Source organism: Microtus pennsylvanicus, chromosome 2, assembly GCF_037038515.1.
Source record: "Microtus pennsylvanicus isolate mMicPen1 chromosome 2, mMicPen1.hap1, whole genome shotgun sequence".
NCBI classification, from domain to species: domain Eukaryota; kingdom Metazoa; phylum Chordata; class Mammalia; order Rodentia; family Cricetidae; genus Microtus; species Microtus pennsylvanicus.
In genome coordinates this window covers 104,726,296-104,752,397 of record NC_134580.1, presented here as the reverse complement: position 1 = coordinate 104,752,397, position 26,102 = coordinate 104,726,296, and the positions used below count along the sequence as shown (strand labels likewise).

The 26,102-nt window shown below is 39.5% G+C and overlaps 1 protein-coding gene across 11 annotated transcripts in view; it reads left to right on the top strand.

Moving 5' to 3' along the window:
* The window catches only part of Gabpb1 (GA binding protein transcription factor subunit beta 1), a 54,476-nt gene that overhangs the window by 10,384 nt on the left and 17,990 nt on the right, over positions 1–26,102 (top strand). For 4 of the 11 annotated variants that reach the window (XM_075962055.1, XM_075962054.1, XM_075962050.1 and 1 more), the window contains exons 2-6: positions 16,062–16,169; positions 21,424–21,591; positions 22,898–23,092; positions 24,616–24,763; positions 25,040–25,153. In XM_075962055.1, the coding sequence (XP_075818170.1) occupies positions 16,062–16,169; positions 21,424–21,591; positions 22,898–23,092; positions 24,616–24,763; positions 25,040–25,153 (733 nt within the window). The remainder of the gene's footprint in view (positions 1–16,061; positions 16,170–21,423; positions 21,592–22,897; positions 23,093–24,615; positions 24,764–25,039; positions 25,154–26,102) is intronic. The other 7 variants (XM_075962056.1, XM_075962052.1, XM_075962051.1 and 4 more) reach the window with 3 other exon arrangements.

Sequence of the window (26,102 nt, the reverse complement as noted above, 5' to 3'; positions counted from 1 at the left end):
AGCTATCTCTTTGGCATGCTGATTTGATTTCTTTAGGACATACATCTAGTAGTTGGATTTATTGATCATAGGACGGTTCTCTTTTTAGTTTTTTTTTTCTTATTGTTTATTTACTTGATTTTATGTACACTGGTGTGAAGGTGTCAGATCCCCTGGAACTGGATGACCCCCCGGAACTGGATCTTCAGACAGTTGTGAGCTGCCATGTGGGTGCTGGGAACTGAACCCGGGTCCTCTGGAAGAGCAGTCAGTGCTCTTAACCTCTGAGCCATCTCTCCAGCCCCCTCTTTTTAGTTTTTGAGACATTTCCCGTTATTACTATTATTTATAACCCTGCCATCAGGGAGTGTTTCTCGTTTAGTCTTGCTAGAGCTTATGTATGTATGTATTATGAATGTATGTATGTATTGAGAGTAGCTTTTCTTTTTTTTTTAATTTATTTATTATGTATACAGCATTCTCAGTATTCTGAATGCGTGTATACTTGCAGGCCAGAAGAGGGCACCAGATCTCGTTACAGATGGTTGTGAGCCACCATATGGTTGCTAGGAATTGAACTCAGGACCTTTGGAAGAACAGCCAGTGCTCTTAACTACTGAGCCATCCCTCCAGCCCTGAGAATAGCTTTTCTGATTAGGTTGAAATGGTCTTCCATTGTGGTTCTGGTCTTTAGTTTTTGTTTTATTTTGAAACAAGCTTTCACTGTCTATCTCTGCCTGGTCTGGTACTTGCTTCTTGGAATTGACTGGCCTTGAGCTCGGAGATCCACCTGCTACTGCCATGTGAGTACTGAAATTAAAGATGTATGCCACTATGCCCTGTCTTCATTGTTGTTATGATTAACAATTTCTTTTTTTTTTAAATGGTTTTTTTTAAATTTATTTATTATGTATACAACATTCTGCCTCCATGTATGCCTCCAGGCCAGAAGAGGGCACCAGACCTCTTTACAGATGGTTGTGAGCCACCATGTGGTTGCTGGGAATTGAACTCAGGACCTCTGGAAGAGCAGGCAATGCTCTTAACCACTGAGCCATCTCTCCAGCCTCCGATTAACAATTTCTTTAAAGGTTAGTGGTGCTTTTTTTCTATTTAAGCTTTGGTCATTTTCTGTCTTTTATTTTTTTTGGGGGGGGGGTGACACAATTATGCTGAATTTTATTTTATAACAGATGTGAACATTGACTATGAATGCTTTTTTAAATGACACTTAGTCTCACACCAATGTCTGACCTTTCTCTGCTAGCATAACCATAAAATATTGAATTCATAATCTCTAGTTAATGTTTTGGTTTAAAAGCTCAATTAGAAAGATAAAAGTAGCTTTAAGGAGTGCATTTGTTATGATGAAAAATTCTCCTACTGTCTTGAAAATTCAAAAGAAAAACAAAAGCAGTAAAATAAGGTGGGTTGTGGTGGCATCTCTTTAGTCCCAGCACTCAGAGGCAGAGGCAGGCGGATCTTTGAGTTCTAGGCCAGCCTGACCAGAATAAAGCAAGCTCCAGGACAGCTGGGGCTGCATAAAGAAAGCCTGTCTCAAAACAAAACAAAGAAAGTGGTAAAATACATAATTTTGAAATATGAAGGGATTTGTTTTAGCTCTTTTATTAGTTGCCAAGTTAAGATAGAATTCAAATGTAGGGTATTTTAATTTACTAAAGCTTTAAATTGTAGGAAATCTAAAGTTATAATAAGTTATATTTAAGTTATTTGTAGTGTTTACTTCTAAGAGAAAAATTACTGTTTCTTTCCTTGCTTATCTTGATTTTCCCCCCTCTTTAAGAATTCCTATGTGTGGAGCTGGAGAGATGCTCAGTGGTTAAGACCACTGACTGCTCTTCCGGAGGACCTGGGTTCAGTTCCCAGCACTCACATGCAGCTTACAACTGTCTGTAACAGCAGCTCCAGGGGAGCCAGCATCCATGGCAAAACCCCAGTGCAAATTAAAAAAAAAAAAAGAAATCTATGTATATCATTATAATTTGTTATCAAACTCTTAATAATTTATTATGTACATGGCAATTGAAGTTTATTTATTTATTTATTTGTTAAAGATTTCTGTCTCTTCCCCGCCAACGCCTCCCATTTCCCTCCCCCTCCCCCAATCAAGTCCCCCTCCCTCGTCAGCCCAAAGAGCAATCAGGGTTCCCTGCCCTGTGGGAAGTCCAAGGACCACCCACCTCCATCCAGGTCTAGGAAGGTGAGCATCCAAACTGCCTAGGCTCCCACAAAGCCAGTACGTGCAGTAGTATCAAAAACCCATTGTCGTTGTTCTTGAGTTCTCAGTAGTCCTCATTGTCTGCTATGTTCAGCGAGTCTGGTTTTATCCCATGCTTTTTCAGACCCAGGCCAGCTGGCCTTGGTGAGTTCCCGATAGAACATCCCCATTCTCAGTGTGTGGGTGCACCCCTCGCGGTCCTGAGTTCCTTGCTTGTGCTCTCTCTCCTTCTGCTCCTGACAATTGAAGTTTTAAAATTATTTTTAGTTTCTCAATTTTCAAAGCATTTAAATAATAAAGTATACAAGGCTGGGCAATGGTGGCGCACGCCTTTAATCCCAGCACTCGGGAGGCAGAGGCAGGCGGATCTCTGTGAGTTCGAGACCAGCCTGGTCTACAGAGCTAGTTCCAGGACAGGCTCCAAAGCCACAGAGAAACCCTGTCTCGAAAAACCAAAAAAAAAAAAAAAAAAAGCATACAAAAATGAATAAAAGATTTTATTTTCTGTATGTGTGTGCACCACATGTCTGCAGGTATTTGTGGATTCGGGAAGAGGGCATCATATCCCCTAGAACTGGAGTTAACAGGTGGTTGTGAGCCACCCAGTGTGAGTGCTGTGAACTGAACCAGTAGGTCCTCTGCAAAAGCAGCCTGTGCTGCTGAACCACCTCCACTCCCATTGTATATCTTTTTCGGTTGTTATTTTATTTTTTTGGTTTTTCGAGGGTTTCTCTGTAGTTTTAGAGCCTGTCCTGGAACTGGTTCTGTAGACCAGGCTGGCCTCGAACTCACAGAGATTCACCTGCCTCTGTCTCCCAAATGCTGGGATTAAAGGCGTGCGCCACCACCGCCTGGCTTCGGTTGTTATTTTTAAAAAAGATTGATTTTTATTTTTAAATTTGTGTGTCTGTATGAGATATTTAAGACATTGGATCCCTTGGAGGTGGGGTTAAAAACAGTTGTAGCTGCTCAATATGGGTGCTAGGAACCGAATTTGGGTCCACTGGAAGAGCAATAAATACTCTTAACTGCAGAGTTATCAAGTGTCCCCGATTATGAAACAAAGTGGTTTGACTTAATGGAGAGAGAGTCACAGCATGGTTAAAGCTGTCTAAAACAAGGTGTTTGCCTATAAAATTTGAGCTTTAAAGTTTCTTTAAAAGAGTTCTATTTCAGGCTTTTTTTCTCTTTGTTCTGTGAATTGACCCTGTGGTTTCACACTTGCTAGGTGAGCAGTTTACCTTTTAGTTAACTCCCCAGCTCCCAGATTCTGATTTTGAGGCACTTGTATATTGCTTTTGTTGAGTTTTTATTTGGCCATAGTTCAGAGCAGATCCCTACCTAACAGTGCTAATCTTAGCTGGATGGTAGTGGCGGCACACACCTTTAATTCTAGCACTTGGGAGGCAAGAACAGGCGAATCTCTGTAAATTCAAGGCCAGCCTGATCTACAGAGTGAGTTCCAGGACAGCCAAGGTTATACAGAGAAACCCCGTCTCAGAACACACACATGCACACATACGTACACAGAGGATCAAAATAATAGTACCAAATCTTAACAATTGTAGCCTCTCTTCTAGCACTTGCTTTGGCTGTATAACATTGAACTTCTCAGTGTCCCTTTTCTTTCCAAACCATACGTTCTGTATTTCTGCAGCACTTGTTCTCTTTCAACCGTAGACCTACATCACTGTTATCAGTATCCATGGCATAGACTCAACTGTAAATGGAGGTGGAGCTTTTTCTTTTTTTTGTCCCCCCCTGCCCAGCACCAGATTAACACACAAAAGCTTATATTAGTTGCAAGATGTTTGGCACATAGATCAGGTTTAATATTAACTAGCTCTTCAACTTAAATTAACCCATTTCTATTAATCTATGTTTTGCCATGTGGTTTTGTGGCTTTGCCTGTTCTCTAGCGCATCTTTTTCCTCTGGCAGTTGGCTTGCATCAGTTCCCGACTCCACGTTTCTCCTCTCTTTATTTTTAGTTTGGCTTTCCCATCTAGCCTTATTCTGCTTTGTTATAGGCCAAAGCAGCTTCTTTATTAACCAGTGAGAGCAGAATTTATTCACAGCATACAGAAGGATTATCCTGCAGCATTTCCCCCTTTCTGTCTAATCATAAAGGAAGATTTTAACTTTAACATAGTAAAATTACATACAATAAAACAGTTATTAAGGTAGAATTACGGTTACAATATCTATTCTATTTGTATTTTACAAAATTAGAGAAAATATTATCCATCCTATCTTGGTGAGTTTAAAGTTTTATATCTGATTTACCCTTTTATCATAACTAAGAAAAGTTATAACTATGATTATCTAGTCTTCAACTCTATAGAAGACCCCAGAAGGGTGAAATGTTACCCAATGATAGGGACCTCAAGCTGTCTGGACTGCCTGGACAGTTACCCAGAGTTCCTCTGCAATGTTGGGACATCCAACTCTGACCTACAGACCTAGCACATCTGACAGACTTTCCTGTTAAGCAGGGAATTTTGAAGGACTGCTCTACCTAATCTTGGCAAAGCTTGGCAGTTGCCTTTCTTGTGTCCTGCTGGTCTAGTTTGGACAGTAACTGTCAGCAATTGAGGCAAGGGCAGTTTCTTTGCCCACAAGGCTAGCTTTTGCCATAAAGAAAATAAATACTATACAGTTTCTTTGATGCCCACCATCTTTTCTGAAGTAGATTGGTGTTGCCAGGAGCAGATGTATCTCACTATCTTGAAAAGTTTTAGGTTATTAAATAATTAAATGCTATATTCTGTAGATCTTTGAAGTGTTTGAGACCATCTATCTAAATATATCTGTGTATGACATTGAAAACATATCTAATATGACTATAAGTTTGACTATTATAGATGACTATTATTTTTTGTTTGTTATGTGTTTTTTTTTCCAGTTTTTTAAGACAAGGTTTCTTTGTAGCTTTGGAGCCTTCCTGGGACTTGTTTTGTAGACCAGGCTGGCCTCAGACTCACAGAGATCTACCTGCCTCTGCCTCCTGGGTGCTGATATTAAAGGCATGTCTTATCACCACCTGGCTTAATCTGTATTTTTAATTATACATTATATTTTTAAGTGAGTTGCATAAATATAATACCTTAAAAGTAGAAATATACATACAGTATAACACAATTAACTTTTTAAAAGATTTATTTATTTTTTATGTATATAGTATTCTGCCTGCATATATCCCTACAGGTTATAAGAGGGCATGAGCCACCATGTGGTTGCTGGGAAATGAACTCAGGACCTGTGTAAGCCAGTGCTCTTAACCTCTGAGCCATCTCTCCAGCCCCCCCCCCCTTAACTTTATATGTGAATCAAACCAAAATCCATACCAATGTAAAGCAATTTAACATTTTTTGGATTAAAGTTAAATTTAATAATCTACCCTTTTGGCTGGAGAGATGGCTCAGTGGTTAAGAGCATTGCCTGTTCTTCCAAAGGTCCTGAGTTCAATTCCCAGCAACCACATGGTGGCTCACAACCATCTGTAATGAGGTCTGGTGCCCTCTTCTGGCATGCGGGCATACATGGAGGCAGAATGTTGCATACATAATAAATAAATAAATTAAATTAAAAAAATTAATCTACCCTTTTCCCCATCATCTCTGTATTATATCTCCCTTTCTTCTTTTAGAAAGAGATTGATTATGACTAATAATATTTTGTAATCAAGCCCCTTAAATGAAAAAAATATTTATAACCAATATTTTGGGGATGGGGGCATAGTTTTCTGGACTACTTCCTGCTGTTTGGGGGGGGGGCACTGGTAATCTTTGAGGGACTCTGAGGAAATCAAAATAATTGCTAAGTCTTGGCTGTAGTATTCTGTGAGGTTGGATCATCTTAGTCAGCAGCCTGGAAGCTGTTTTGGATAAAGAACTCTGAGGAAACTGCAACCGAGGCATTTTGAGATGCTGGTTCACCTGGGCTGTTTGTTTTTATTGGTGTCTGGTCCTCTTGTTCTGAAAATACATAAGCTTTCAAAGGTAACATATGTATCTGGATAAGAAGTATAGACTGTGCATTGTACATAATTAGCTTAAGATAATTTCCTTGTTATGTGTTTGAGCAGGTATAATATACATCTCATGTCTTGTAGTTCTTTTAGGTTTATTTCTTTATGTTTGTAGCCAGGGTTTCCAGGGAGTTTTCCTCAATCACACCTGATTTTTCTTAACTCAGAATGAATCCAGAGCCTCTCATTTCCTGTGGAAATAAAAGCATAATCTCTCTTTCAAAGTAACATATCTTTTGATTTCCATTTTGAAGTCAAGACATTTTAAAAGTACATAGGTTGTTTTAATCCAGCAACATTTATAATCAAATGTCTCTTAGTAGCTTTTGCTCCTTTTTTTCAGAAATCAATCTAAAGTCAAACAATTTAAATACAACATAATAACACATAGTATCTAGACTCTATATTTTCCATCTTTATGTGGCTTTTTATAAACATTATTTTTACTGTTTCTTTAAAGACTTTTTAAAACTAATTTTTTTCTGTGACTGTCTATACCCATTTTCCTTTTTTTTTTCTTAAGCCTACGCCATTTTTCAAACATGCTGTGACCCATTCAGATGCCTTTTTGTCTGAATCTGTTTTATTGTGTATCCCTAACCTTTTCTGCCGGTATTAGCAAAAACTCTACATCTGCCATGCAGAGCTGTGCTCTCAAGCTCTCAGGCAGTGGCTGAGAAGCTTCTTTACTGCGGCCCGGGAACCTTCCTTGCAGCGATTGGCTGCTAGCTCCATCTCGCAGGCAGTTGTGTGGAGATGCGTCTCTGTACCATGGCTGGCATGAGAGACTATTCTGCCTTGCTATAGGCCAAAAGCAGCAGCTTCTTTATTAACCATATTCACAGCGTACAGAAGGATTATCCTACAGCATAACATTGTGCAGTCTTGATGTAGGCCTACATTATCATTACATTACACCACTGTTATCAGTATCCATGGCACAGACTCAACATTGTGCACTCTTGATGTTTTCTCTGTCAAAAAATTAGTTCATCCCTTTTTTTTTGATTTTTTTTTTTTTGAGACAGGGTTTCTCTGTAGCTTTGGAGCCTGTCCTGGCCTGGAACTCACAGAGATCCACCTGCCTCTGCCTCCCAAGTGCTGGGATTAAAGGCGTGCACCACCACTGCCCTGCCTAGTTCATTACTGTTTAATTTTAGCCTGAGGCAGCTTCTTAGGACATGAGGGGAAAAAAGGCCATATTTTTTTTTTCTGTAAATATCTCACAAATGTCCCCTAGCAGAGTTGTTAATATTATTTTCCTTAGAAACCTCTTACTGGACCTACAGAGCCTGCAATGCTCTCAGAACTACTGTCTTCCAGGCTTTTGTGAGAATGGCCCTTTAAACTTTACCGTGTTCAACTGCTTTTCTAGTCCAAAGTTCCAGAGTCTTCCACCTTCCTCATTCATGTTCCGCCTCACCTCATCTGCCCCACCCCACGCAGTACACACATCACACCCAGACACTCCTATCTGCTATCAGTATCATGTTTTTATCACATACTTCTCAGCTCCTCCTTCCTCTTTTGCGTTGTGCTCGCCTGGGGAATCACGTATAAAATCTTTAAGTCAACACAAGTTCTGGAAGTAGACATCTTTGGGGACTAGTATTCAGCCTGTGTTTTGTAATATATATTTTTATAGAGTATGACTGTGAAAAACTTAACTATTTTTGCTTTTCTCTGAGAACCAGCCTTTTTAAATATTTTACTTAGCCTTCCTATGTCCATCATCATGCTTCCCAGACTCTTGACTGGACGTTTCAGTCCCTTACCAGGACTCCTTCCTGGAACCTCTGTGTGCTGGTTCTAGTGTAGATGTGCTTTCAAGTCTGTCAGTGCTCCCTTGAGGTCATCAAGTTTCTGAATGCTTTCCATTGCATGTATTTTGGGTCCTTATTTCCCAAGCCATCTATTCATTCTGACTTACTCTGCTTTGGTTAGAACAGATACTCTCGTGATTTTTATGAAAAAGGAAATCATTGGCTCTGCTTTTTGGATTTTTGAGACAAGGTCTTGTATAGCACTGAATGACTTCAAGTTTGTTGTGTAGCCCAGACAGGCTTTGAACTCATGCTGATCCCCCGCCCCCGCCCCTCATCCCTTAGCCCATTCCTCAGCTGACTACTTTGTCTACCTTAAGATGACTAACTGGGGTTGGGGGATGAGGGATGACAAGAACGAGATTCACCCAGGGCCTCCTCAGATCTCTCTCCAGCTCTCATTGTATTTTTAAGATAAATGTGTGTTGTGTACTCTGTGGTGGTACTTTTGTTTTCCCGGCTAAGGGAGCAGGGTCTGCATGTGAGGCAGCCTTGGCTACATGGAAGGCTTTCTCAAAAAGGAAAGGGGGTGGGTATGGTGATCATTTTTCCCTTCCAGAAAAAAGAATTACACAGGGAGGAGAGACCACACCCAAATCCTTAGATGACACTGCCTTCTACTTGAGAAGCTTCTCTGTATTCTCTTAAAAATAGAAGACAAAAATTAAAAATCTAGAAGTTCAGTTCAAAATGAGCGTACTTGATAAATCTTTTTACTTTTGTTCTCTTTGTATGATGGTGACAACAGTAAAATGTCTGTAGATTGTGTTATTAGTGAAATTCCTTTCTATTTATTTTTATTTTATGTGTAAGAGTGTTTGCCTGTGTGTATGTCTTTACCAAGTGTGTACAGTACCCGTTGAGGCCAGGGGAAGGCACTAGGTTCTCTGGAATTGGAGTTACAGGTGATTGTGAGCTCCTTTGTAGGTGCTGGATACTGAACTCAAGTCCTCTGCAAGAGCAACAAGTGCTTTTAACTGTTGAGCCAGCTCTTCAGCCTCTGGGTTCCTTTCTCATGAGAGTGTTGACAATTAAATACTGGTTGCCAAGAATATTTTATACATACAGCTATATACATAATAATTTTATATCTTTTTATTATTTAAAAATTTTCAGCATCTAACTTTATATATTAAAAGTTTTAAAACTTACCTGTAATTTATTTTTGATGTAAAGATTTTTTTAAAAAGTTTGTTTTTAATTGCATGAGTAATATGTGTTCATTGAACAGAACAAGAAACTAAGTGGGAAATTTTATTATCTCTCTTTATTGTTTATAGTTCTTTTTTGTTCATTTTTTGCACAGTTCAGTATGTTGTATATAAAGATTATGATCCTGATTCTTAAAGCCATTACATTCTAGTTGTAAATATTTTTAAATAAAAGTATTAAAGTTATTTAAGTATGTGTGCTTGTATAAACTGTTGTTCTTGCAACCACTAGATGGCACTCAGCATGTATAATTCTTTTATGAGCTGAAGTAGCAGACGTTGAAGTTTCTAGGTGGGTCTTATGTTTTAATTTAAGTAAAACAGTGGTTTATGTTAGACTGTGATAAGCATTTCATAAACAGTAAATAAGTCCAAGGTGGAACATTTTGCTATGGGTGTTTCTAGTCTCAAGGAGAAAGGGAGTATTAAACTAAGGTGTAGCATGCCATATATAGTAGATTCTGGGTATATTAGCAGTCATTACAATTTATTGGAATTATTTTTTTCCAATTGAAGAGAATGAAATAATGAAACATATTTTAATTGATAACCTTTAGTTTTCTTTTTAATATTAAGTTTTTTTCCTGAAGATTTAACATGTAGATAATTAGTCTGAATGAACTGAAAACCTAGCATGTTTGTGTGAGTGGTATACATGTGTGTATGTGCATTTACATGTGTATGGGCACATATCTGTGTGTGCACATGCATGTATGTGAAATTGAGTGTCTTCAATTGCTCTCTACTTTATTTATTGGAGGCAGGGTCCCCCATTGAACTCAGAGCACTCTGAATTTGGCTAGCCTTATCTTCAAGGTGCTAGGTGCTGGACCACCACATCCACCTGGGTTTTGGGTATCTGAACTCTGGACCTCATGCTTCCTTCCACAGCATACAATGCCAGTACCCGTTGAACCATCCCCCAGCCTATTGGTCATTTTCTTTTCTTTTCTTTTTTTTTTTTTTTTGGTTTTTTCGAGACAGGGTTTCTCTGTGGTTTTGGAGCCTGTCCTGGAACTAGCTCTTGTAGACCAGGCTGGTCTCGAACTCACAAGAGATCTGCCTGCCTCTGCCTCCCAAGTGCTGGGATTAAAGGCGTGTGCCACCACCGCCCGAGTTTCTTAAGAGTCAGAATTATTGCATTGTGTTTTCAGGTGAGCATGGAAAATGTTTGGTGCGTTTTGGTATTTTTCCTTATTTGAAGTTTTATCTTTTATTTTTATCTGGCCAAAATGAGAGCATCTTTGATTTTGGTGTTGCATTGTCTTATTTTATTTTTTAATATGCTTTTTAAGTTTAATGTGTATAAGTGTTTTGTTAACACATGTGTATGTGCACCCTTTCTGTATAGTGCATGTGGAAGCCAGAAGGGGACATCAGATGCTTAGGACCTGGACTTATGCATGGTTTTGAGCCACCTATGTGTGCTGGAAACTGAATCCAGGTTCTCTGAAAGAGCATCCAGTACTCTAACCATGGAACCATCTCTCCATCTCTTACTTTCTTTCCATTAGATCCATTTCTACCTTTCAAAATAATTTGATTCCTTCTGTTAAGTTAAAATAAAAATTACAGATTTGGGGCTGGAGAGAAGGCTCAGAGATTAAGAGTTCTCTGTTCCAACAGAGGATCCAGAACATGTGACGGTTCTAGTATTCTTGACTGGACCATGAAATGCTAGAGCCTTCTCCACCTTTAATTTCTCAAATGCTTCCCCTATGTATACAAAGGGCCCCTAGAGGGCAGTGTTGCTGCTTTGGAGACCAGTGATTTTTTAGTCTAGTGACTTGAATCTGTTTGTGGGTTAAAAAAACAAAACAAAACACAAGAGTTTCAGTACCCAGGATCATAAACATGATAGGTTCTGAATAGCTGAAACTTGGGGAAGTTATGGGCGGATATTTATTATATGCTTACCTGTAGTGTAGTGTAGATCATCAACTCTGCAGGTTCTGAGTAACTGAAACATGGAAGTTATAGGAGCACATTTATTCAAATGCTCAACTGTAGTGTAGTGCAGATCATCAATTCTGCTCTTCAGCATCCGTTAGTTTTTCCACTCCTGTTTAGTGAGGCAGGCATGTCAGACTTCAGTGTGACTTTTACTTAGTGAACAGCTGCGCAATGAAACTTGTTCCTTTAAATTTTTGTCTTAAAATTAAGTAGGCAGAATAGTAACATTACAGAAACTGTAAAATGGGAATTTCCCCCATAATCATACTATTGGATCACTTTCAGAACTAATATTCACATACGCTACATATCATGTGTTATCAACAGGTGATCCAAAAGTATGATACACGTATATTCCAAGACACGTTGTGTCGGCCAGCTGACCTTGAATTTATGACCTTTTATCTACTTCAGTCAGATTACACCTGAATATCACCACACCTGTTATTTTATTTTACTTTTTATGCACATGTTTTAATATGCAAACTGCGTTTGTTGGCTTTGCATCACATTACTCTGTGTTACATAGCTTCAAACATTTGCATCCTGTGGTTTCTCTAACTGAACTACTTTCTGCCTTTAGATTGTTTCAAATGTGACTTATCTATATTTTCCCTTTAGAATAGGATTATTGAGAGGTAATAATTTAATCAGTGGGTTTTTGACATTTTTATTTTGTTTTTGTTTTTTTTTTTTGTTTTTCGAGACAGGGTTTCTCTGTGGTTTTGGAGCCTGTCCTGGCACTAGCTCTTGTAGACCAGGCTGGTCTCGAACTCACAGAGATCTGCCTGCCTCTTCCTCCCGAGTGCTGGGATTAAAGGCTTGTTTTGTTTTTTGAGACAGGGTTTCTCTACCGTAACAGCCCTAGCTGTCCTGGAACTAGCTCTTGTGGACCAGGCTGACCTTGAACTCACAGAGATCTCCCTACTTCTGCCACCACTGCCCAGTGACAGTCTTAAATATTTTAATAAATTTGTTAAATAAAGTTAAAGATGGCCTACTTTTAACTGCTGTTTGCATATACTATAGAATAGTACATGAAAGTGTAAGTTAAATCACACTTTAATTACTTTAAAATTATTTTACGCCAGGCGGTGGTGGTGCAGGCCTTTAATCCTAGCACTTGGGAGGCAGAGGCAGGTGGATCTCTGTGAGTTTGAGGCCAGCCTGGTCTACAAGAGCTAGTTCCAGGACAGGAACCAAAGCTACAGAGAAACCCTGTCTTGAAAAACCAATAAATAAATAAACAAACCAATAAATAAATAAATAAAATGATTTTGCATCTGTCAGTAACAGCCAACACGTCTTTTCTTCTTCAGAATACATGTGCATCATGTTCTTTTACTGCTTTGTTGGATTCTTGTTTATGCTTCCTCCCTCATTTAATTTTGAGTCAGACTTTTTTTCTTTTTGCATTGTGTAGTCTTTTGTTAGCAACCAAAATGGAAGATGTCTGTTGTACAACATGGGTAATTGTCTATAACTGGAGATTTCTTTTTTTGTTTGTTTGTTTTGTTTTTTCGAGACAGGGTTTCTCTGTGGCTTTGGAGCCTGTCCTGGCACTAGCTCTTGTAGACCAGGCTGGTCTCGAACTCACAGAGATCCGCCTGCCTCTGCCTCCCGAGTGCTGGGATTAAAGGCGTGCGCCACCACCGCCCGGCTGGAGATTTCTTATATTCTAATATAGATCATTTATAAATGCAATTTCTTTTATTAAAAACTTTCACCCTTTTTTGTCTGTTTACAATTTGCAAAAACTATTCTGCAAGTGGATATGTGTAGACGCCTGTAAAGACTGCAAATCTCAGATGTGCAAAGTGTTTACAAGTTGCTTTCAAACACTGTGTGCCATTTGGGCCTTTACATTGCCATCTTTTTAAAAATCAGAATATTTTGATTCCAGCCCCAGACTATAAAGCATTTAACTTTTGTTTGTTTGTTTGTTTTTTCGGAGATGGCCTTTCCCTGACTGCCCTGAAACATCCTCTGTTGACCAGCCTGGCCTTGACTCAGAGATCAACCTGCCTCTACCTCCTCTACCTCCTGAGTGCTAGGATTGAAGGCGTGTGCCACTATCTCTTGGCTCTAAAGCAATTTTTAGATGAGTTGAAATTAAGGAGGACAATACCGACTAAAAGAGAATTCTATTAGTCTGAGGTTTCAGAATCCCCCATACCAGAACCGACATCTTGGTAAAGGCTAGGCTGGACCTTGGACAGAGTCCCGAGTCTGCAGGTCAGTGGACCGTGAGTGCTCCAGGTGCTTCTACCCTGACTTGTTGAGGTAGACCTCTTACATAATTAAAAGTTAGCATACGCTAGTTATCTTTGGTGCTAAGCATACATCTTCTGTTAATGATTTTATTTTTTCTTTGCTTGTGTGTTTTTGCTTGCTGAGCCAAGGTCTTGCTATGTAGTACAGGCATGAACATATTATAAATATACTAATTTCTTCAAACTCAAGATTCTCCTGCCTCCACTTCATTGAGTGCTGGGTTATAGACAGGGAGAATGTGTCACCAAGACTGACTTTTTATTTTTGAATATGTAGAAGTATCACATTTTTTTATATAAAACTTAAGTTACTTATGCATAGAAGATAGTATGCGATATCAAAGAAAATAGGATAGAGGGTAAAGAAGTCAGGATTTGAAAAGGAGTTATTGATAATTTTATATTTGACAAAGGGCCTACTATCCAGAATGTATACAAATCACGATGAAAAGAGCAGACAGACTAATTTCAGAATGAGAAAAATCTCGTGTGGCATGTTGTAGATGTGCTCCAGATGTGTCTCTGTCTGGCACTGTGTTTGCCAAATACATACCTGGCTGTATAAACACTGTAAACGGTTTACATTGTATGCAACGTTAACAATGTTTATTTGAAAGATAGGTTTTATTTTAGAGACAGATTTAAGTGAAATTTGGCTTATCTATAGTATAGATACTGTGTTCAATAGTTTGGAGTTTGCTATACATCTATAGGAAAGGGATCAACTTTTCCTTTCTTTTTTAAAGATTATGTTGTCTTTAATAGCACTGCTTAAGGTTCCACTGCCTTTTGAGTGTGATGGTGATGTTTACTGTTAAGCTTTCCCTCAGAGATGAGGGAAAGACCTCTGTCAGAGATAAGACGTTTTGTGTGTTTGCAGGGATTAAAGACCTTGGGTTACTGAGAAAAATGGGAGGGGGGAAGGGAAAGAAAACTAGAAGGTCAAAACTAGAAGCTGACAACTGCATATGTCAGCTTTCTCATTCTTTACCACAGGATAGGTTATGAATTCTTTTATTGTTGCACAAAAAACAACTAAGAAATCTCATCTGTGCACACCACCTAGTGTTCAAGGTTTTCTGTGGTTATCCCTGGGTTTGGCATGAATGCTCTTACATTACAGGATCTACTAAAATATAGAATAATTGGGCGTAGTTCTTTCCAGAACTTAGATTTTCTTGTAGCTACCTCTTTTGTACCTCCTAGTGTTTCTTCTAAGTATATAGCATATTTTATCCCTTCCTGGAAGAGATACCATTCCAAGCTCTGTCACTGTCGCATGTGTTCTTCCTGAGCGGCGGCTGTTGGCATAAGTCACTCCTGCCCTGTGGTTCACTTCTCATTTATGACGTTTTACCTCGTGAGTGTATTCTGTTGTAGACAAATTTGAATCCCAGCCACATCTTTTTCTTACTAAATCTCAAAAGATTTGCCTCAGAGAACTACAGTTTTCTCAGTTCTCTTTCCAGAGCGTATTCTACAGTATCAAAGAGTAAGCTTCTGGTCACTCCTCAGAATGGCCGGCTCTAGAATATGAACTCCTCTGACCAGTTCACGTCTTTGTTCACCTATGGATTCCTGTCTTGGCCTTTTTTGACACATCTGTCTGTTTATCTTCCCTGCCTCCTCCTCCTCCTCCCTTTCTTGACTGGGACATTAGTTTTTAGAGAATTTTTGAATTCAAGATAAAATCTCTGTAGATTTATTGTGAGACACATGTCCTCCCCAGAAGACCATCCAACTCCCTTTTTTGTACTTTTTTGTTGTTTTTGTTTTTGAGACAGGGTTTCTCTGTAGCTTTGGAGCCTGTCCTGGAATTAGCTCTTGTAGACCAGGCTGGTCTCAAACTCACAGAAATCCGCCTGCCTCTGCCTCCCGAGTGCTGGATTAAAGCATGCGCCGCCACCGCCCGACTTCTTTTTAGTACATGTGTAGAGTATGAAGACATAGGTGTGCACTGTGTTTCCCGATCAGAAGGCCTGTGTTTTAGAATTTGAGCACACTCACTGTTTTATAAGAGGGTGGGGAGACAATAGCTCATACTTTAGCTGTACTTTATAAAAAGTCATCAGGCTCCAAAAAAAATTAGACGCCACTTTTAATTCTTAGGCTCACTGTGCCTGCTGCTTTACATCGTCTATCATTTACTGGCCATATGTGAAGAATTTAAACCAGTTCTACTCAGGTAATAACTTAGTGAGAAAAGAGATGTATTTTAAGAATTAAAATATAAGCCGGGCGGTGGTGGCGCACGCCTTTAATCCCAGCACTTGGGAGGCAGAGGCAGGCGGATCTCTGTGAGTTCGAGACCAGCCTGGTCTACAAGAGCTAGTGCCAGGACAGGCTCCAAAACCACAGAGAAACCCTGTCTTGAAAAACAAAAAAAACAAAAAAAAAAAAAAAAAAAGAATTAAAATATAAATTATTTTGTGTGATCTTTAGTTTTAGATTAACCATAGCACATTTGAAGGGATAACTGAGAATTAGGAATGAGGGGGAGTCATTTCACAGTATATAATGGAGATGCTGATGTCAGTTCATGTGTTTCATCCAGATGTCCCTGGTAGATTTGGGGAAGAAGCTGTTAGAAGCGGCACGAGCAGGTCAAGATGACGAAGTTCGTATTTTGATGGCAAATGGAGCTCCTTTTACTACAGACTGGGTAAAGAGTGATTTAATGTTGCTTTTTTTCTTCCTCCTCCTCTGCTTCTCCTCCCTTCTTCCCAGATAAAAGTTTAGCCGGTGTTTATGCTTATCAATGATATACACATACTCACTTTGGGGGGTTATTTGTTCAGATTTTATAATTATAGCTATCTTTTAGGATATATTATAATATTTAATTTTTTTATGTGTACGGACATGTTCATGTAACTGCAGGTGTCTGTGAAGTGAAGTTAGAGGTGTTGGGTCCCCTGGAGCTGAGTTACAGGCAGTTGTTAGTTACCGGACATGAGTGCTAGAAACTGAAACTGGGTCCTCGAAGAGAAGTGCATACTCTCAATGGCCAAGCCATTTCTCCTCCAGTTCCTAATTGAATTGTCTTTTCAATGAACACATTGCTCATATTGTTTTCTTGATAATAGTCTTATCCAATCAATATCTATGAATAAAGCTTGTTTTGTTTTAAAGACTTTGAACTATACTAGTTTGGTGTGATTACACATATAGCTGCTTGGATTCAATTCAAAGATAATATAATTAACAGGGAGAGAATCGATAATTCACAATGTGAAGATGGTGATTTAACTGCTCCTGAAAAAAGAAGCTTGCCTTTCTGTTGCTGCTTGAGAAACTGTAAGAAATGTGACTAGGGAGGCAGAGGTACGTGGATCTGTGTAGTGAATTCCAAGGATAGCCAAAGTTTCATAGTGAGAAAGAGAGAGAGAGACCAACCGAATAGGAGGAAAGGAAAAGAAAGGTAAGGAAAGGAAAGAGGAGTTTGGTGCAGTGTAGGAGGCAGTAAGGAGAAGGAAGAAGACACCTGTTCATTTCTGAGAGTGAGGTCTTAGGAGCATGGAAGGTTGGGAATCTGTATTAACCTAATCGTTGATAACAAGGAAATTCTGGTTTTTAATTTTTTTTATCTTTTTCCTTGTTCTTTTTAAAATTTTCATGTAAAATAAATGTTTTGTCTGTTTTGGAAAATTTTATAAAAACATCAATTCCTGCATCTAACTTCAAAATCCACCAGATCATGGTAAGCCTCGTTCCTCCATGAACTTCCTTTGTGTTATTTTAAAGCAAGTCCCAGGAATTCCTCTATAAGTATTTCAGCATTTATCTGTATCAGGTAAGATGCAGCATTTGTCTGTATCAGAAATTAAGAAAATATTTCACTAAATATTTTCAAGGAAATCTTGAGTGCTTTCCTGAGAACAAAGAGTGAACCCAAAACACATTCAGTAACCTGGAATCCAGAGAATTCATTCTCTAAGAACTTTTGCTGAATTTAGTTTCCTTGTTGGTTCCCTCGCTCACCAGCATGGGGTACCGAAGACACCCCATGCTGTCTGGGAGTGCTCGGGCTAATTATGGGGGACAGTTCCAAGAACTGCACTTGCAGCATTCAGGCTATCTCAGAATACCCCCATTTCTTCCCACCTCTTCTCCCTGCTCTTGTGTGGGGCACTGCAAATAAATGGCCCGATGTTAACCAGCATTGAGGGAGAGCAAGAAAAGTTTGTTGAGCCGGGCGGTGGTGGCGCACGCCTTTAATCCCAGCACTTGGGAGGCAGAGGCAGGCGGATCTCTGTGAGTTCGAGGCCAGCCTGGTCTACAAAGGGAGTTCCAGGACAGGCTCCAAAGCTACAGAGAAACCCTGTCTCGAAAAACAAAAAACAAACAAACAAAAAAGTTTATTGAAGGGAGTTTGGGGTCACAAGCCATGTCTTGTGCATTTGAAGTCAAACACCTGTATCCCCGAGAAACTCGGCTGAGAAGTGAATGTACAGTTCCTTTGTGCTCAGGGCCCTGGCAGAGGCAAATGATTGTCCCCTGAGAAGCCTACTTTTTTAAATTCCAACTTTATATCTACTATTGAAATTGCAAGGAAGCAAACAGTTGAGTAAGTAACACCGAAACACAAAGCAGCTGGAATGTCTTACTGAAACAACCTGACAGTCCTGCTGAGGACTGAAGAGTTCAGTAACTAGTGAGAGACAACTGCAGACAACTTAGAGCCAATGGTAGGAAGCCCAGCGTGTACTGTGGACACACAGAATGTGATATCAGGAGTGGTGAGAGACACCGTGACCCACAGAATAAACATTTTCCATGGCAACAAAGCTGTAAACAGCCCAGCGCTCATCAGTATTAGTAGACCCACAAAATGAGTGTGGATTGAAGTCCAGTTGCCTAGACTTTCCAGAATTGATAAGTACCCACAAATTTATAGCAGTCAGCTTGTTGAGAATGTGTGCCCATGAGGCTGGAGAGCTGTCTCTGGTTGAGAACACTTGTTGCCCTTGAGGATGACCTGGGTTCATTGCTCAGCACTTAGATGGCAGCTCACGACTGCCTGAAACTTCAGTTCCAGAGAATTCTTCTGAACTCAACAGGCATTGCATACATACAGTGCAGACATATATGCAGACATTCATACACACAAGATAAATAATTTCTTTTTAAGAAAAGTGCTGTAGTACATCTAGGAAGAAGGATTGTAAATAAGAATTAGTGTCCACTGTACGTATATAAGGAGTTCCTGTGGGTCAGGAATGAACCGACAGATGACTCAGAGTAGCACTTCGCCAAGATAAAGTTAGGATGGCCGGTAGACATGAAATGGGGGTCAAGTCCCAGTGAATGAAAAGTAGGGCCAGCATCGGTGACGAGATGGTACAAAGGTGAATTGATGTAGCCATTTTGGAGGACAGTTTGACAGTGTTTAGTAAATTTTAATATGTATATGCCATTTGTATCAGTTGAACTAGAATATTGAATAAAATCTTGGTTATGTGCTTAAATTACTAGAAGATCCTCTGTAGCAGAATTGTTTATAATAACAAAGCAGTGATCATCGGTTGGTTGATTAGTCTACAGCTTTTTCATGGTGTGGAATGTTGTAGAGCAAGTTAGTGTACTATATTTATGCCCATTAACATTTTATAAACATAATATTAAGTTGAAAAATCAGAAGTACACGTGGTAGGATTCTAGTAAAGAATCAGACTGTACCATTTAAGGATATGTAGTTGATAAAAATAAAAGCAATGCTTGTCAGAAAGTTCAGAGTAGGGTCTAGGGAGATGGCTTAGTGTCTAAAATGCTTGCCATTTAAGTATGAGGGCCTTGGTTTGGATCCCTAGAACTATACCACACACATACATACCAGAACCAATTCTTTTTTGAGTAGCATTTATCCGACTAAGGAAGGGCTTATTATGATCGGAGAACAACCTGTAGGAGGACTTAAAATTACTAGACAGGTTATCCTTCCAGACTCTGGTGTTGACTTTACAGACATTAACTATTCTTGAAACTGTATGTAAGTATGCATGTTACATATTTTTTTGCATGTGAACCTAAAAGGAAAAATATTAAGAATAACAATAGAAATATAAAGTAGTCAGTACCTTACTGAGTAAGTCTCAGTGGTTGTTTGGTGTACTGTTAAAGGTTTTCATTAAATATAGAATATGAGAGTGGAGAAAAGACCAGTTATATAAAAATACAATAAAGCGCTCTCCGTCTGATCCCTGCCATCATGGACACGAGTCGCGTGCTGCCCATCAAGCTCGCTAGGTTAACCAAAGTGCTGGGCAGGACCGGTCTCAGGGACAGTGCACGCAGATGCGTGATGGAGGAAGGTCATTGGTTAAAAAATAAAGAAACTGCCTTGGCTCATTTTATTGGTTAGAACATAGGTGGGTGGAGTAAACAGAACAGAATGCTGGGAGGAAGAGGAAGTGAGCTCAGAGATGCCATGCTCCCCTCTTCCGGGCAGACGAGATAGCTCTGCTCTCTGAGGCAGATGCATGCGATGAAGCAAGCCGCCAGGTCAGACATGCTGAATCTTTCCCGGTAAGACTGGTGCTACACAGTTCATTAGAGATGGGTTGATCGGGATATGAGAATTAGCCTGTAAGGGCTAGAGTTAATGGGCCAATCAGTGTTTAAAAGAATACAATTTGTGTGTTGTTATTTCTGGTGTAAAGCTAGCCATGCGAGAGCCGGGCGGGACAAAGCAGGCCCGCAGCTCATACTACAGGTGCGTGTGGAATTCATGGATGACACCAGCCGCTCCATCATCCCAAATGTCAAAGGTCCCGTTCGAGAGGGAGATGTGCTCACCCTATTGGAGTCAGAAAGAGAGGCTCAGAGGTTACGCTGACCTTCCTGCTGGGTCCTGAGTATCCACCACTTGACCCATGATGACCTGCGACTATTAAATAAAACATTTGTATTGTTTTTTTAAAAAAAATACAATAAAGCATGGAAAAACGATTATTTAGCAATCTCACCTTTGATCTGTGAGGGTCTGTTAAAACCTCTATAAAAATAAATGATTTTTTGTTGTAATAAAATAATTATTTCTAAGGTTTGCTTTGTATTATGTCACTTGTGTGGCTTTAGGCAAATTGGTGACCTCCCTGTACTGCAGGTTCCTTTACTGCCGTATCAAGGTAATAATAGTGCCTGTGCTATGAAGCCAGTAAACGAAGGTCTTAGAACAATGTGGTCCATAGAAAGTGATTGCTTGGAGAAATGACTCAGTGGTTAAGTACTCTTGTTGCTCTTGCAGAGGACCTGGGTTCAGTTTTGTGTACCCACTTGTTGGCTCATAGCTATCTATAACTTCATTTCTAGGGGTTATGTCACATTCATGCATTTAGGCAAAACATTCATACATATAAAGTAAAATTAGTAAATCTAAAACAAATAAAAAATTAAAACAGTTGCTATCTAATAATGACAGCCTGGCAAAGTTCATGTTCTGGTGAAATAGCTTTTTTAACGTCATTGACTGGCAATTGCAATTAGTGGGCTTTTCTGTGCTTCTTAGTGCATGTAATATAATGTAACCTAAACTTCACCTATCTAGATATACCCCTCTGATATGAATCTCTTCTTAATTCTCAGAATTTAAATAAAATTATTTAAAGGTTGTTTTTCTGTTAGTAATAAAGAGCTAGGAGGCTGAGGCAGAATCTCAAGTTTGTCTAACTGTAGAGAAAGGGAAAGGGACCACTGACCTTTCCCCACTAATGCACGTGTGGGACCTCTTGAGGGCTTGTGAAGATAAGCCTGAGTTGAGTGATTTCTTTTGATGCGTGAATTACATAGTAATTCAAATACACAATGTAATATGCATCACTGTTTAAAAATAGAGTTTATAGTAAAAGTACATTAAAAGCAGCTAAACCTGGAATTTCTTTTTTGTGCATGTATATGCATGTGTTCCTATGTTATAGTTGGGAACTTCTCCACTTCATCTGGCCGCACAGTATGGGCATTACTCTACCACAGAGGTACTTCTCCGAGCCGGTGTAAGTAGGGATGCCAGGACCAAAGTGGACCGGACACCATTGCACATGGCAGCTTCTGAGGGCCATGCCAGCATAGTAGAGGTTTTGCTTAAGGTATGTCTTCTTTTTGGACTTAGATTTTGAATCCAAACCCTATACAAACTTTGTAAGATGAAAAAAGGGAAAAGTTTTATTAAGTGCATACTTTTTGTTTTCTGTGTGATAGAGCATTTGTTATTGATGTGTATAAGTCTGTCAAATGACTATTGCCTTAAAGTTTTCTTTGTAGGGAAAAATCTTCCTGTAGGTGTATTCTCAGTTAATTGCCAGCTATTGAAAGTCAGTCCTTTGGGTGAAGAACTTAATTCATTTAGAATCCTATGCAGGGAAGAATAGTCTTGGATGACTAGCAAGCAGATTAATAAGTAATTAAATTATCTTTAGTCATCCAAAATCTAATTAAGTTATCTTCAGGTTACACAGAAGATTCTCAGACAGAGTGACAGCCTTTATTCTTAACCCTTTTTATCCTAACCCATAGACGAACCCATGTGAAAGAAATACAAGGAACTCTAGAGGACAAATTACATGTAATCCTAGGTATTTTTAAGGCCACATCAAAAAATAAAAATTCACTGGGCAGTAGTGGTATGTGCCTTTAACCCCAGCACTTGGAAGACAGATGTAGGCAATTCTTTGTGAGTTCGAGGCCAGCCTGGTCTACAGAGTGAATTTCAGGACAGGCTCCAAAGCTATGCAGAGAAACCCTGTTTTGAAATAACAAAAACAAAACAAAAAAAGCAAAAAGTCATTTTAATACTTAATTTATTGTGTTTAAAACATTATCATTTCAACATGAGAGCAGAGTAGAAATCATTGCTGGGATGTTTCATATTCTATTTGTTACTGAGCTCCAGGGCTTGTTTACACAAAGCGCACCTGTGCCTGACGAGCTGAAGTTTGCTGAATAGCCAGCATTCCTTCCTGACGTGTCAGACACTGCCTCAGACAGCTTCCTTTTGACTCCTTGGGTTGTGCTTGTTTTGAAAGCAAAGGGTCTATTTAATTGTGAGGGATGAGAGGATTACCCACCATAAACCATTAAAGTGTTCTGGAGAAAAACTCAGCGCTGCCGTTCACCTGTAAGGCCACTCCAGCCCGTTGTGTCCCTAGTTGAGTAGCTAAATCTTAATTGTCTTATTTCAAGAAAGGAAAGTAGCTAGGAAAACCATCATGGTAGAAAAATGATTAGGTCACAGATAATTGATGATTGCTAACATATATTAATAACATATATTAACACTCCCCCAAAATTAATGGTCCTTTTTCTTGTGTAGAAGCATTGTGGCTGATATTCTCATATCAGGGATTCTTTATATTTCATATCTTGAAATATTACTGATTTTGAAATATTTTTTAGCATGGTGCTGACGTCAATGCAAAGGATATGTTAAAGATGACAGCTCTGCATTGGGCAACAGAACATAATCATCAAGAGGTGGTGGAACTTTTAATCAAATATGGTGCTGATGTACACACGCAGAGTAAATTTTGTAAAACTGCATTTGATATTTCAATAGACAATGGAAATGAAGATTTAGCAGAGATATTACAGGTAACTTGGCTTTGAGTTTAAGAAAACATGAAAGGCAGCTTACAGATGGATGCTCTTTGTCTTGTAGCTTCTCCTGTTGGATTCAGTTCTTTTGAATGGCCTGTTCTCTCCACTTCCTCTCTGTTCATTGCTGTTTGTACTCTAGAGCGTTAGATGAGGCGCTGACCGTCTGTGCTTTCAGTTTCTGAACTCCCCTTCTAGACATTTCCATTATTTTGTCACACATTTGGAAATCATGTTTTACCAGATCAGTTGTAAACTACTTTATAAAGACTCAGGAACTAATGTTTCTTCGATAAGTGATACAGTCTTTTTTATTATCTATTTTGTCTGTTTAAACAATTAAAATTGATTATGCATGTGTGGCGCAGGTGTAGGGTGGTTAGAGGGTACCTGGAGTCATCTCCGTCTTCACGTGGGTTCTGGGGACTGAACTAAGGTCTTCAAGCTTCTCTGGCAAGTTCCTTTATCCACCGAACTATCCTGACCCCCTCTTTATTTTAAATCTACTTTGTCTAACATTAGTATGTGTAAATTTTTTAAAATGTAAGTTGGGATCTAGCAAGCTGGTATGTCTCACTATGCAGGGCTTTTATTTGTCTGGGCTTAGCTGTCCAGGGATGTGGATGAAAAGGTTTACTTTAGTTAAAAGGCTGAAGTGATTCCCAGTTGGGTTTGATTCCTGTTCAGATAACCCCTTCCCCTTTACATCCTTTTTCTCATGGTGCAGCTTTTGGGAATTTCCCTAGGCAGCTCCTCCTTCTAACTAACCCTGTCTTTTCCCTCAGCCCCTCGATAGGGCTGACACTTCCAGTGGCACAAGCAGTAGGTACCAAGGCAGACACACCTGACTGAAAATGACAAAACTTTGCCAAGGTTTTGTGATCCAGTCTGTTATTCTGGTTTCTTTCTTTCTTTCTTTTCACCCTCTGTAAAAACAAAACAACTATTATAGACATAGTTGTGTTTGCAGGATTTCTTCTTGCTTGTCTTCTTGTTCTGTTCTCAGTAGAACTCTCTAAGATCACCTGACTTCATTGAACTCCACAACTTATGAGATGTGCTGTGTGCTGGGAAATTATGAGTTTTACGTTGACTCTTCTCATCTTTCATATCTAGGAATACAATTTAAGGGTTGAGATTTAAAGATTGAGAACAATTAAATGGGAAGGTCATACTTTGATATGTCATGTTATATATTGCCTAGTGTGGTAGAAATAATTTAATTTGACGGAACAGTAGACTACCTTTCAATGTGTAGCTTTTCTGTGTTCTGTAAGCACCTTTCAGATACTAATTTCTCCTCCGGTGGGGTTTGCTGTCACTCAACAGAAGGCTATAGGATGTGAATTCACACCTATCCTTAGAGCTGCACTCCCGGTGCTTCATTAGCAAGTCTTCCCATTGAATTGTGTGACTCTTCTGAGACTGCTTCTTCATATGTGTATTATGTACTGCATTGAAAGCCTGTCCCACATGTGCTGCCTGTAATTCTGAAAGTATTGTGATAATTTGTTCCCTAGATTGCTATGCAGAACCAAATCAACACCAACCCGGAGAGCCCCGACACTGTGACAATACACACTGCCACCCCACAGTTCATCATCGGACCTGGAGGGGTGGTGAACCTAACAGGTCTGGTATCTTCAGAAAGTTCATCCAAGGCAACAGGTATTGAGATGCATGTAGGACAGCTGTTAGGATGTTAAACATTAGTAGGTATCATCAGTTTGAGGAAGGACTGTTGGACAATGAGGGTAAGAATAACATCTGCTCTCCCGGTCCCCATCCTGAGGTAGATGAATCTGAAGAAAGGCAGTCTTACAGTGTGGGACAGCATTGCAGCACCGATGCTGTCCAGCGTTAGTGAAGACTTGAGTGGACGTAGATGAGCAGGATGCCCTGGGGTAAGCACCCTGATTTAAATTCTCTTTTCTTTTCTTCTAGATGAGACAGGAGTATCTGCTGTTCAGTTTGGGAACTCCTCTACATCAGTATTAGCTACATTAGCTGCCTTAGCGGAGGCGTCTGCCCCATTGTCCAATTCTTCAGAAACTCCAGGTTAGAGAACAAGTCACATCTGTACACTGACCTTTTCATAGTCCACTTTGTCAGGGTTTTCCTCTGTGCTTAGTGCTGTTTGAATCCTGTTCAGAAACTGCTTCAAGAGTCTTTGCTTACAGTTTGTGTTTACCTTTGTGGTTTGTTCAGAATTAGTTGGTACATTTCTTGTTACTGTCTTATTTCTTATTAATTAAAGTTGGTACTTCTTATGTTTATTTTTGTATTAGCCACCAGTGTGACTCAATATCCTGATCCCATTTTTATTAAAAATAGTAAGAAAGTAAGAGGTACAGGGTGACAGAGGACTGGGGTGGGGGAGTTCTTCTCAGCTAATGTGAAGTAGGGTGGGCATCCATTGCTTGGCTCACTCTGAGTGTGGTAATGTGTCCCATCTTGCCAGAACCTGTGTTTACATGGGAAACTAGAAAAAAATCCAGATGTTTTTCTTTTTTTAAAAAAAAAATTAAGCCAGGCATGGTCTGTACTCCTGTAATCCCAGCATCCCAGGCTGAGGCAAGGGGAAATCATAAGTTCTGTTTCAGCCTGGGCTACACAGTATGATACTGTTTCAAAGAAACAAGAGAAGACAACACCAAGAGAAGAAATGCATAAAAAGTGCTAAATTTTAGTAACAAAATGAAAAGTGTACTTGTATGGGTCACATAAAACATGTGCTTGCCCATTTTGGCCCTCGGTTTTTGCCATTTTTGACTTGTTTACATAGAGTAGATAAATATGAATTTGCATTTTTATAAATTTAATTTTGGCAGTATTCAGATAAGACTATTAGAAAAATCCTAACGACTGAAACAGTATAAAAACCACTCTTAAAAGGGCTAGCTGGGCCGGGCGGTAGTGGCGCATGCCTTTAATCCCAGCACTCGGGAGCCAGAGGCAGGTGGATCTCTGTGAGTTTGAGGTCTACCTGGTCTTCATAGCTAGTTCC